Source organism: Triturus cristatus, chromosome 1_2, assembly GCF_964204655.1.
Source record: "Triturus cristatus chromosome 1_2, aTriCri1.1, whole genome shotgun sequence".
Classification (NCBI taxonomy): domain Eukaryota; kingdom Metazoa; phylum Chordata; class Amphibia; order Caudata; family Salamandridae; genus Triturus; species Triturus cristatus.
The window spans coordinates 1,097,063,936-1,097,078,313 of NC_140580.1; the positions used below are offsets into that span (position 1 = coordinate 1,097,063,936).

Consider the following 14,378-nt stretch of genomic DNA (forward strand, 5'->3'; position numbering starts at 1 on the left):
AACTAATGGAAATTCTTTTTCAAATGAAATACCAGAATTACGCGACTTGACTTGACCCAACTGAGGTTGCAAATCATTACTGGGATAAGTTAAAATTGGTTAAAATTTGCAGCCTTCGTAAGACATCTGTCTCTGAGAGTTCTAAGTTCTTACATCCCATCCTCGTCACCATTGTAAAGATCCTCCAAACAGTCAAAGGTGGAGTAAAGGTTCTTTATTTAAGTTATAGGTAACACCTCAGTCTGCTAGTACCACCTTCAGAGCAGACAACAGAATAACTGCTTCACTAAATCAAAGATATACATTCCATGCTGAAGCTTGGTAGTCAAAGTCAAAACAAGCTTTATTCGGTATAAAAAATATCCATAAAAGCATTCTACATAATAAAACATTTCTTCATTTTACGTTCCCCTTTTCCCCCCCTCATAAGAAGATTGATTAAAAAAGGATACATATTTCATTTACGATGTATAAACACCATATTAGTCAGTAACATTTCATGGGGTACATAGAGTTACAATGATCTTAAAAAGGTACTTGAAATAAAACCCAAACATTTGATCAACTAATCAGTCTCATAGACAAGTGTTTCCAAATATGAGAGCATTTTCCTTCGCTTAATTGCTAATTGAATGAAGGAAATTACCGCATTACACATCGTAACATGATCTAATTTACATATGAAGCTTGGTAATCAGAGTTCCAGAACTCTGAAGTATGAAAGGCAGAAATAAACTTACAATGGCTGACAATGTAAATAAAGCGAAACACACATACATATAGTACAGAATATCACACATGGCTATAGGCGCACACCCGATGGTTTGTAGATTGCTACGTGGCATTTCACTCTCCCTACCCCCGAGCCTCGTTACACGGCACTTTGGGACATGAACCAAGTCCTCAACCTATTTTTGTCTTGGCAACCGAATCGTTACCTCTCCAAAAAGGAGCTTTCCGCAAAGTTAGACATGCTCCTGTGCCTCATATCCTGCAGATGCGTTTCTGACGTCAGGGCTTTGGACATCACTAGCAGGATGTTTACTCCGGATGGACTGACATTCAGCCTTCTCAGACGCACGAAATGTCATACCAGGGTGATTTCTTATCCGGAATTTCCGGATTCTCCCAAATTGTGTGTTGTCAGATGCCTCGAATCATATAAAGAGATGCCGGACGAGTTCCGCCCTCCGGGGGAACGTCAATTGCTCATTGCACTTAGGAAGCCCTTTAAGGCAATGTTGTCGCATACTATTTCTAGATGGGTCAGATGGGTGATGCAGGAGGCAGGCATCAACCTTTGTCAGTTCGAAGCTCATTCAGCTCGAGGGGCGATGGCCTCTAAAGCATTCGGCTTGGCTGCCTGCTTAGAGGATATCCACAATGCAGCAGACTGGTCTTCGGACTCCACATTTAAGAGATTCTATTTCAAGCTGGTGCTGAACATGGCTCACCTTGTTGTAAGCAAGCTTTGAAATAGCATAATCCTCGCCTGCAGTCCTGACATAGAACGAACACTTTCCTAGCTAACGTAACGGAAAGTTTCAATTCTATTAAGGACTCAGAGGTGAGGATTATCCCACCCAAGGGTCCGAGAAGAGTCAACCCTCCCCGTTCTGCAGTATGTAATCATGTTTGCATGGGTATCTTTAGCCTGTTGTGCTATTTTTGTGTTACTGTTTATCTTGCAGGCTGGTTCAGTCGAGGTGCAAGTGGTAATATATCTCTGTCTTTGCAGGATTTGATGCTAACAAACAGGATGCCTGAAGGTGTTCCGATGGCTGACTTCGTGGAAAGAAAGAGGGCAAAGGAACACTGACAGAGGACTATGTTGGGCTCGGAGGCCCCTGATTGGACACTGTTACATGGACTTGATTGGCTGTTGCCATGTGTTTTTTCTTTACTACCTTTCCCTAGGATTCATGGGAAATGTAGTTGTTAAACCTTTAATGAGCTGCTATTGATTAAAGAGTGAAGAAAGAAGGCATAATCCTCGCCTCCGAGTCCTTAATAGAATTGAAACTTTCTGTTACGTTAGCTAGGAAATTTTTCATTACAACATTAACACACAAGACTGTGAGGATTAATAAGGAAGTGAGTATACAGAAAATGCTTCTAAGCCTCTCGGCAGAAATGAAAGGTTTTGAAATCTTGAAAGTAAATCAAACAGAAATACAGATACATGTGTAGGGTTTGAGAAAAAAATGGACTGTTTAACTACACGCACAGATGTTAGAAGAGGCAGTTGAGAAGTTGTACACTGTGGCAGAACCAAGTAATACATAATGCAGCTCCTGAAACAAAATAATAAAATGGTCCTTGAAAAAAAGGAAAGATTGGAGAATAATGTGAGAAGGAACAATCTAAGAATGCTGAATGTGCTGGAGGGGTGGGCAGAAGGAGATGATCTTAAATGGTTTGTAGTAAACTTGCAAAAAGAGGCTGCGTTACAGGTAGATGCTCCAATAAATTTGGTGCAGGGTTGGTGCAGGAGATTCAGCGAGTGCACCAACATACTTTTAAAATTGCACCAGGCCGTAGGGGGCCTAGGAAGATTCTTGCAAATTTTCTGTCGTATAGTGTGAAAGAGCAGATTTTAGGTGCTGACTTAAAGCTGAGGTCGATGCAAGCAAGAGGATTTCGTTCTGCATTTGTTCAGATCTAAAACTACTTTTTACTGGCAATCGGAGCTGGGTAAGGTCATAGATGAACGGTGCAAGAGTAGTAAAAGTACTGGTAAGGCAGCGATCCGGAGTGGAAGTAATGGAGGAAAAGTAGTTGATAGAGGTAGGTGGGAAATAGTCAAACTCAGGGCACAACTGAGGGATTTTATTTGTGTCAGGAACTATGGTCCTAATATTGATGGTCCAGGCCCCCTGAGGGAGATTTTCTCTAATCTTTTGGAGTTCAACCACCCGATTATCATAGGGGTGTATTTCATTATTTTATTAGACAGCGTATTGGATAGATCTACCTCGCATAAGCAAATGCAAGATCCAAAATCACTCTCCTGCTTATCCTTTTTTGAAAAAGAGCTTGCGATTAGCGATGTCTGGAGGCTGAGAGTTGGGAGCACAAGTGGGTATACTCACCAATGCAAAATGTATGGTCACTATTTCTGTATAAGCTTTTTCCTAATATATAAAAATGAAGTGGATAATGTAAGATGTATCTAACAACACCCTATACATATATCAGCCCATGCTGTGGTTTATATGGAACTTGATATGAAACATCAAAGGGCTGAATCAAGATGGACCCTGTATACGAGAATTCTTTTAGAAGAGGACGTCAGTTAACAGCCGATGGATGGTACTGGAGCCTTCTTTGATTTAAATCTGGGCACAGCTGGCATTCACACAGTATGGGACACATGTAAAGCTTTTTTAAGAGGACAGGAAATAGGTACAGTTTCTCATATTGATAAAAAATAAATGGAGAGAGGAAGCTCAGAGGCTGGAAGAGGAAATTGAGGGTAGTCAACATAGAACGGTGTAAATCTGGGTGAGATGGACGGATTATGTTTATTACTGCACAATGTGCTCTTTACGATCATTTGGAAGTACAAATCAAGAAAAGGTGGGAAGCTTGCAAGATCACTCATTATGAGTATGCTGAGAAGTGTGGGAAACTGCTGGCTTAGAAAGCAAGGACGAAACAAAACAAAAATCATATTATGGAAGTTATAGACAGTAGCACAAATGCTACTGTTAATAATTTCAGAAAATAGGGAAAGGCTTTTTCACTTTTTTTGTGAACCTGTATAGAGATAAATGTGTCCCTGATGCTTCTAAACTGAAGACCTGGTTAGGAGAAATATATGAATAAATAAGATCATGAAGAACAGGTGCATTGGGTCAGGAAATCAGTGAAGCTGAGACTCTTGAGGCACTAAAGAAGAGCAAGAAAGGGAAATCCGCTGGTCCAGACGCCATTTTAGCAGAGCGTTATCTGAAAGCTAGCGGAAAAAATAATCCCAGTCCTGAAGACGCTGCTTCATAACAACATCATCATCATTATCAGCCGTCATTTCTTTGATTTTGAAACCAAAATAAACCCCCGGACAAATGTGACTCCTACAAGCCAATATTTATTAAATGTATTATATTAAATTACAACTACAAAGTCTTTACTGCTATCTTGGTAAAGCGGATGGCTCAACAAGTAAAATAATTTTCTCCGTGATGATCGGAAAGGCTTCGTTCCTGGACAGTTCTTACACGAGCGGACATGCACTCCAATAGGCTCTAGGGATCTGGCCATTATCCACTCTGCCATCTTAGGGGAGGTATTGATAAGGGTTTTGATCAGGTCAACTGGGTACACTTTACAGTGCCCTGAAAGCAAGGATTCTAGTAAATGGAAATCTGATGTGGCATGCAAGAATAATGAGAGTGACGAGACAATGGTACCACCTCTTCCCACTTTTATTCAATCTGAATAGTGAGCCCTTTGCCCTTAAGTTAAATAACGATGGCTCCTTTTGAGTAAAAGGGTTTCAGGAAGAAGTTAGCCGTATAAGCAGACAACCTCATTGTTTACACTGAATATGTCGGTAAAACCCTCTTATATCTACAGCTCGGAATATTAACCTTTTATCAATATTCTGGATACCAAGTCCATAATAATAAGATCAAAATATTGTATTGGAACTGTGAATGGGGAGGGGGTGTGGAGAAGGAGGCGATTATAAACTTAGGGGGTCTTTTAGCTAAGGATTTAGGAAAAATCCCTGAGATTAAGTTAATTAGGGTGGTGAGAGAGATTAAAATGAGAACTTGCTCTGACAATATATGGCCGGCTTAACCTAGTTAAGATAGTAGTTCTACCAAAGTTAACCTTACTATTTGATAATATACCTTTGATATTTGATAAGAAAAATACAACGGGATATAAGCAGTTTTGTCTGGGCTTCAAGAGGAGTCAGAGTAGTGTGAAAGAAACTCATGGGGAATTTAGTTAAGGGGGTTTAGGCTTACCAGCTATCTAGCTTGACTGTTGGGCATTCCAATTTAAAAAACTGTAGGATGTTAAGTGGGTTGACGGACTCGAGCACAATTGACAAAATACTGCACTGTTTGACTGAGGGTATTTCTGAATCGGGTTTTCTCTATCAGTTTGGGTTGCCAACGTTTTTTTTTTTAAAGTTAGACTTAAGATTTTACAGGCAGCAGGGAGGCTATGGTTTGAGATAAGAAATGTGCTGAAAACCCCATACCTTAGAATATTTGCACTAGTTTGGGACTCTCCTAGGACTCCAGGGTGTTTCGGCGATTAACTGAATAAACCCATTACAAAGGAATTGGTTGCAAGGTTAGGTGACCTGTTGTTTGAATGTAAACCATTTACCTAGGAACAATGGACCAAACTGACTGAGAGCTCAATTTCGTCTTTTAAATACTTGCAATTCACCTCGTAGCTAAAGCATAAGGACGGGCAAAAGGTCAAGTCAAACCAGATGGAAAAGGGCTTGCAAAACTTCTTGCCTAAGAAGAAATACGTCTCTGTCTGGTACTGGTATCTGGCTACAGCCTTGGATGAGAAGTCCAAGGGCCTTATTATGACTATGGCAGTCCATCGGACAACCGTAGCCACGGTGGTAGTGCGGGCACTGCCGGTACGACCGCCCCATTATGAGAGCGGCAGTTGGACTGCATTGGCACCACCGCAACCTACAGGGATCCCTGGCGGTGTTGCAGCGGTCTTGAGGCTGCAATATGCAGCAGCCCCGTCAAACAGAGTATGAGTTTCCTCTCCGACGCGTTCTTCATGGTGGTAAGCCCGTCATAAAAAGTGTGGCGGAGAAGAAACAAAGGAAGCCTTCCAGGCTCCCCTGTTGCCTCAGCACCAGGGGATGCATGCAGGGAGGCATATGGTATGCCCCTCTTTCTGCATGCACCCCCACTTCCTGCAGGGCATGAACATGACAGTCCATGCCCCGCAGTATCCTGCAACAGTGTTCCCATTGTGGTGCCTGTTACGGCTCTCCAATGAGCCTTTAAACAGGCACCGTTGTGGGCCAGCCGCCAGAGGCCCAAAGTCATAACAAGGTCCTAAGCCACTGTATGCATCTCGGGTGACAGACTTGCTGGAAGCTGAAATCAAAGAATTATGGCAAGTGTCTTCGAAAACTTTGTATACTACGGTTAAATCTGCCACTCTCGAAAGGAATCAGTGTTTTACAATACACAGGTGCCATTGGTCTCCTTTAAAGACGGCAAGGATTAGGAGATATGAGAGTAACAGAAGAAAGCGGTGCGTGTCCTATTATGGATCCTTCTGGCAAGATGTGGATAAATTATTGTTAATCGTGTTCAATTTGGACATTCAGGTAAGCCCCATCTTGGCCCTCTTTGGTACAGAATATGGTGACTGGGAGGAGAATGCAGCACAAGCAGACTGGTGTAGGTTGCTTGTTTACATGATTCTGCTGGCCAGGAGGGAAGGATGCAGGAAGTGGATACAAGTGACCCCCCGTTAATGGCTAACTGGCTCAGAGCTGCTGAGTGAGTATATGTTTTAAAGAAGGCAGTGGATACAGGAAAGTCTTGTAAGATATGGGAACTCCTTTCAGAGATGGTTAAGTGAAAGGTACCAGCTAATATGGTCCAATGATTACAGCAGGTCCTCATGAAACGAAAAGTCTGGAGGAACCCGAGAATTTCTTTTGAATAAAGTAGAGGGGCGGAGCTCCGTGGTAGAACTCGAGTGGGATGTTCCACACACTCTAGGGTTGGTGGCACTTTCAGAGTGTTATGAGGACCAAAAAACAGGAGGATGTAAATGAAGGAATGAAATATAAAAATGAAGATGTTACAAAACTGCAGAGTTCTCTATCAGAATCTGTCAGGACCAGTGGCACCGGAGATAGACATGACGCAAGCACGCTTTGTTTAGGCCCCCACGCCGCTTAATGATATGATGTGCAAAGAATCTCAGGGATAGTCGAAGATGGGCTATATAAGATAATGGTCTCACTGGGCACAATTATTTATATTTCTGTTGTGTCTGTGATAGGTAGTGGTTAACCGTGACATGACACTATATTGAGAAAATATATTTTATTTAATATATACTTATGCATTTATAGATTTAATAAAAAAGATTTGAAAATGAAATGATACGAAAAGTGGCAATTGTAGAACTTCTGTGTGCTGCAAGGCTTTGAGGAATCCGCGTTCATCGTGATCACTGCCCCCTGGACTCCAGCCCTTTGCTTAATATTTGTCTGCTTTGCACATCTCTGTTGAGTATGTTGTTGTCCCTCACAGTGATAATTCCACTGTGTATGTATTCTCTTCTCATTTTTGGTTTCATCGGGAATTACACAGTTCCTGTCCAGTCCTTACACCCCTTAACCTCTGCATGGTACTCCAATATGCACTAAACCTCTCCTCCCGAACTTCCTGGTCTCTGCAGAGGCCCTGAAAATATCACGAGAAATAGAACTCCTCAAACAATTATTTTTGCATTGAAACTTTTGTCTTTCTGCATTCTTCATCAGCTCAGACAATGTACAGTGCTTGTCAGGATACACCATAGATTCCAGCAGAGGAAAAAGAACACACAAGTACAAATAAAAGGCGAGAACTTCGAAACAGGTTCTCCCGCATGACCCACAACATGATATGGGCACAGCCTGCTCACACGGATATTAGTCGTTTTCGATTATTACGCACCAACAGGAGTTTGGAAGCAAAATCATTGTCATTATTACAATCATCCACATCCTAGGAAACTGTAATTTTTTGTGCTTCCTTCGGTATATTCACCACCTTTTGTGTTATTCATCTGAAGCATTGTTTCCTACGCAGTGAATCCTATTTCCAAATACGTTAACTAATATCTGCTTAATCAAAAAAAAAATATATATATATATACTGCTGATCTAATTGTCTTTGAGTATCTAATTTACTTCTTAGTCCTGTATAATTCATTATTGTTTGGTTCCTTCATTAACCCATTGTTTCGCTCTCTACTGTTTCTGGCATAGAACTCAATTGATGTCCTCCCTCTCTACTTCTATGTTTTCTCTATTTACGATAATCTATTATATATATTTTTTTCACTGGCATTGTCCAGAATTAATTTCTGCTGTCTCTGCCTTTAGCTATGTTACATAGGAAATACAGGTTGTTTTTACAATTTCAATTTCTCTACCATTCCATTCTTGGATGGAACAAAGCCCTGCTAAGTTCTGCTCGTGGATGAGATTGACATATCCATGTTCCGCCTCTGTCCCCCGTGTGCAGAGTTTGCAGCTGTGGGTGCAATTGCTCAAGCAAGCATCCATCTTTGCGCACTTCCAGTCATGATCCTCTGCTCTCTAAATGCCACAGCTACCTTTAAAATGGCAAACAACTTTATGCCTTTGATGATGGACTCCAACTTTATGCACCACACTTTGGTGGTTTTTTGGTGACTTTGATTGTACTTACTGCTACTGTTGACTAGTTCATCCTGCTTATGAGCTGCATCAATAATGACTTTGCTTGCCACACACTTGTGCCCACGTCATACGCGTGGCCTTCATTTTCTGAATCATTCCCTTTTTGCTATTGCACCCTTTAGGGGCCTTTATTTTGTAAGCAAATCTCATTTGAGCGTTGGATGTCCCCCTTTTTGGTAGGGTTCCCATTACTCCTGTTTCACCTTGTCACCTTCGAACCTCAACGGTGCCTTTGGACACGTTCTTCAGCATTTTGATCTAATTAGTTAAACTCTCAATTGTGCAGCTAAATATATGTGCAATTCATGTGACTACCGTTTTGGCACTCTTTATCCATTTGATTACCCATGTTATCAAAGGATCTACTGACTTTTAATTCTATATATATACCATGTGTGTGGCCACACTTATAATGTCCATTGATTGCTTCTTCTCCTTCCATTCAGTGTTTTCTGAGATCTTTTATCAACACTACCAGATACAGTGGTTTTAAGTTTCTGGCCCTTGTAAGTTCCTCTCTTTGGAAATCATATTGTTGTCTTTGACCAGCTCTTTCCTAACCTATAACTTATTTCTATTTGTTATCTATAACTTCAGTGGCACTTAATTAGGATTGTCCTGATGATGACCTTGATATACTTGAAGAGGTTGAAACGTCGTCAACACGGAGACAGACTCCCAGACCATACTTCCTCAAATTAATCTACTGAATCTTGGGTCATCTGGTTTTTGTATGCACACCTTTTACTGTTCACATTTACTGCACTGTGTAATTACTATTTGAGCATTATATTGTCCATGATACATGAATAAAAGGTTTATTCATCTCATACTCATTATATCTCTTGGGACCTGCTAGTTTTTCTTGCATTTAGTTGTACTGATTACATACTGGAATATTGACTCATCCAGACAAATAGTTATTACTTTGCAAAATGAGTCCACAGTGACCCACTGTGTTTATAACATTCTGCTTCAGCCATGGTTCTCATACGACATATTAGGTGAAGGCCAAGCCGCTCCTTCATTCCATCCAGCAATCCCTTAATTTGCTTTTCTTGATGTGTTTTCAGCCTAACTAGTGTCTTGGGTATGGATTTCAGATTTTCATGATGTCGAATGCTTCAATGTTGTTCCCACACATTGAAAAGGTCTTCATAGTGCAAAAAGGGTGAAGAATTTGAAAATTCACTTATGCATTAGCTTTTCAAATTCAGAAATGTAGATTGATTTCCAAATATGTAACTGTATAAATGATAATACATGTGAGTACTTCTAGGAAGCAGCTTCCCAGTAGCATTCGTGTATTTTTTATGGATTCCAAGACTTTGGAAAGTTGTTCCAAATGAAGTAGTTACCTATAAGAGCAACAATATAACTTTCGTTGTGAACTAAGTTGCATAATATCAGATGGCACTGGTCACTCGTAGGTAATAAAGAGCTTTTTTCATCAGAACAGGTGGGGAGAAAACAGAACAGTATTTCATTCAAATGGAGAGAAATAGCATCAGATGTGCAGATTAAAATATGGTAATATCAAATGACATGAACTGTACGGTCTGAAAGACAAAGCAGCCAGGAAGTACACAGTCTGCATGAGTCTTGCTGTATGTGCGGCAAGTGTCAATTCTAGGTGATGTTAAATACTATGTTTATAATGTTTTGTAAAGCCAATCGACTTTAATTAGTTCCACAACACGTTGGCATCCCTTGTTTTTATCTTGGTGGGGTAGATTGGATTCTATAAAAATGATGTTGGTCCCTATAATCTTATTTTTCTTATCTAATCTGCCTGTTAACATCCCTAAATCTTGTTACAAACAAATATATACTATTTTATCAAACTTTTTGTGGCAGAACAAAAAATCTAGGATGTCTTTTTCCAAACTTAAACAACCTAAAAATTTGGGTGGGGTTAATTTCCCTGATTTTGCATTATACCATACTTCCTTCTTTCTTAAGAATTCCTCTTCCTTACTATCTCAAAATACGACTGATTTGTTATCATTGCTTCTGTGGGTAGATATTGAATCCTCTTTCATTTACCCTCTCTCATTTGATGATTTTTTATCCATATCGAATACTCCTCAGAAATTCTCCCTTCCTATTCTTAAACATACTCGTAAAACTCTTCATCCTCTTATACTAGATGGTTTAGATGACTGTACCCATTTCTTACAATCACCGATTTGGTATAATACTCGTATTAAGATAAAAAATCGGACCCTTTTTTGGAAAGAATGGTTCAATCTTGGTCTTAAATGGACTCATCAACTTTTCATAGGCGATACTTGCATTCCTTTCCGTATATTGCAACAACGCTTCTCTCTTCCCTCCTCATTTCTTTCTAAATATAAATTATTGACCTCAGCTGCCCAAAGTTCCTATGATAAGCTTCTGACTTCTTCCACACAGATCATTTCTTCTCCTGTTGCGATTTCATTCTTGAAATCGAACCCCTCAGCCTCTCAAATTTACAATAAATTGAGACTTACTAATCAGACTCGAGACAAATCTGCAGTTGAAACTAATTGGGAATCCGACTTAAACACTTCCTTTTCCACGTCAGTATGGGATAACATTTGGATTAAGATAAGGAAATCTTCTAGGGCAGCAAATACTACACAAACATTATTTGTGTAGTATTTGTGTTTATACATAAATTAAATTTTATTTATTTACTATTAATTACTCCAGCCAAATTACATCAGATTAATCCTATCTCTCCCTCTACTTGTTGGTCATGCCCAGCTCCTGTTGCAGACCTTAAACATATGTTGTTTACTTGCCCAGTCATTCAAGAATTTTGGATTAAAGTTTGGCAGCAAATTAACAAAATATTTCACACACATATCCCCTTTTCTTTCTCTCACATTTTTCTAGGTAGTGTTGCGGAAGTTTGGCCCTCATCCACTTCCCTTAATACTCTTATTATTGACTTACTCATTGCTGTTGCCTTTCAACAGATCACTAAGTCGTGGAAAAATGCTTCTAATGTCTCTTTTCAAGCCTGGTGGTATGGCGTTTGTTATAATCATAGGTTAGATAGAGCTTATGTTTACCCAATTACTCTGGCTATTAAACGTGACTTGTTATGGCTTCCTGTAACCAGTTTTTTAGATTTATCTGCTCAATCATTACCATCCCATGTTCCTGCCATAGAAGAAGTTTCCAAGCCTCCTTAAATTAAGTTTAATTCCATTAAGGTAACTTAAATGTTGTTCTATTTTATATCTACTTTCAATATATAAGTGAATTCGTGGTAGTGAGTTCATTATGATGTACCTGTTATATTTGGTGTATAATACTGTTCTATGGTATTGTTATAGGATTTACATATATTTTTCTTTTTTCTCTCCCTCCCCCCTTCTCCTCCCCTCTTTTCTTTTTCTCTTTCCTTCGTATATATAGCCTATTTTCTATTGATATTGCTTCTATATGCTAGATTGTATTATTGATGTATCTATTGCTTTTATTCAATAAACTTTCTTTCAACTAAAAAAATAATGTTTTGTAAAGGAAGTAATATAATAGTAATTGTCCAGTGTGGATTTGTTGATAGCCTGCTATACAAACAATATATGAACTGTGAAAAGTGCCCTTGTGTCCTGATCCAAAGTCAAGTTGCATCTCAAAATCCTTTGCTGTAAAATATGACAATAAGAACTATTTCGTGTTGTAGTTTTCTGTATTAAAAAAAACCTCAAGAACTTGGTATTTCCAAAAGCACAATTTACTTTTCAGACTGCAGCAAGTTCAAGGTTAATTGTTAGGTTCTGCTCAAACCGGAATACAAGAAAATACTTTATGCTTGAACCAGGAAATTCAATATTTCAGTCGGAAACAGTTCCTTTTAGCTTAATCATGACCAATTGTAAAACATGGCTTTCAGCTTTTTTAGAACTGTTTTAACCTTCACTCCAGTAGTACTTGTGGGTGAGAAGATGAAGAAATTTTTAGGAAAAATAAATTGCTGCGGGTTTGGATCTTTGAGGTACACGATCAACATCACTGAAATGGGACCAATGGGAATGCTACAAGCGCTGGGCTCTGGGAGTATTAATCCCCACGCCATTCCCTGCGCCTCCGCACTGCCGCACAGAAGGCATTTAGATTCTTATCAGAATATGGAGCATGGCCATACCATGCTTCCAAATCACTAAAACTAATTTAAAAAGTGTTTACACATTCTAAGCTACTTTGACATTATCAGAGACCTTAATTATCTTCACTAAGGATTATAATAATCTGGCTCATCACTCTGTAGGTGTTTATCACACAAATTTAACCAAGTATTGAAACAAATGCAACCATTCATTGTCAGTGCAAAACACTGGGAACCCTGAAGGTGTTTGGGAATCTGTTTTCACATTTCTCAGTAAAAGTGCTTTAAACCTCGGTTATTGACTAACACATGATTTGTCATTTTGTCAATTCAAACTTAATTATATTAGTATAAAGTCACAAAAACAACATACCATGCGAATCTCCTCACCTCTTGTTCATGCTCTATCCTCATGCTGGGATTTGCATTTACTTCAAGTAGAACAGGTTTCAAGTTTTTCATAAGAAGGACATCAAACCCTAAAATCTGTACAAGAAGGAAAAAACGAATTATTACATTTTTCGGCTGGAAATTGCAATGCATATCTTTTTTAACATCATTTTATGATAACACATTTTAAATACTTTGATAGCATATAATGCTAAGAATAAATATTTTTTACCGTAGTTGTTTTCAATGTAGTACATGCTACAAATTTGCATCAAAGGCCCCGTTTATCTAAAGCACTAGCTCACCCCCGCAGAGATGTAGCTGAGGTTCAGCATATGACACCAGATGTGATCATTCATTCCACAACCACTAAAATACACAAAAATCCCTGCAGGAAATCCAGAGCAAAGTAACAGATAAAACCGGTTTGAATATAAAAAGCCGACTATGTGTACTTGTGTGCTAAATCAGATAATGCTAAAATATCTAACACAGAACAGTTATTACTTTGCCAACACATAAAGCATTTCTGACTGTGAAGAAACAGTGCCACATAACACAATTATTTAATGAATGGCTCAGTAAGTAGATATTACCTTAATACAGTAGTTTACTGCTATGATTCACAAAAAGCAAAAAGCCAAAGCAAGGTCAACAGTTGGCTAATCCAAAAATCAAGAAGGCCACGTTGTTTACAATATAAAGCAATTACACCTATCCTAGATGGGTGGTAATTGGAGCAGAAAGGACACGGCGTGGGAGACGGAGCCCATAGACGCAATCTCTAATTGGACCTAAAAGCACATCACCATACAGCTGGGATTCTGGACACAAACGGCAACTATTTCATTATAAAAGTCCACCTTCATCACTGACCAGACCATTCGGAAATTAGCAGGATGTGCAGACAGATATTTACTAGTTTCAAGATTAGTCGTGGATAACCTTACCACTACTATCTAGAGGATTCAACATTGCGAGCAACCAGCCAAGGACAAACAACGCAGGAGATTTCACAATTCATTTACTGATAACGATGGCCCTTCTGAAAGTAACTATACTGGGACAGTGGTAGGGTCTGCTGGTGCCGTCCTCTCATTACCGGGGGCTGCCTCCTCTGCCAGGACACTTTACTGGGGGTAATTTAATTTTAAAACACTGATCTTTTACACTTTGCTATTATTGTACATTTTAATATCAGCTCGCATTTTAAACTTTTTAACACTTACATGTTTCTCTGCTGCCGGTGTGCCGAATTCCGCGGCGGCAGTATTGCCGTTTGCTGCGGAAGGCTGAAACTCGGCCTAGGCTTCGCTTACGGCTATTTACGGGCAGGCTAGTCTTTGGGAGGAAAACTGCACATAAAAATAATAACAGAGCGGAGGAGCAGTGGACGAGCGCAGCGGGCGCGCCACTGGCACGCTATAGGCGCGC

General features: G+C 39.5%; 1 protein-coding gene across 1 annotated transcript in view; it reads right to left on the reverse strand.

The window, feature by feature from the left end:
• The window catches only part of TTLL11 (tubulin tyrosine ligase like 11), a 749,536-nt gene that overhangs the window by 400,356 nt on the left and 334,802 nt on the right, over positions 1-14,378 (reverse strand). Inside the window, exon 5 of the mRNA XM_085613706.1 lies at positions 12,945-13,040. Coding sequence (XP_085469832.1) covers positions 12,945-13,040 — 96 coding nt within the window. The remainder of the gene's footprint in view (positions 1-12,944; positions 13,041-14,378) is intronic.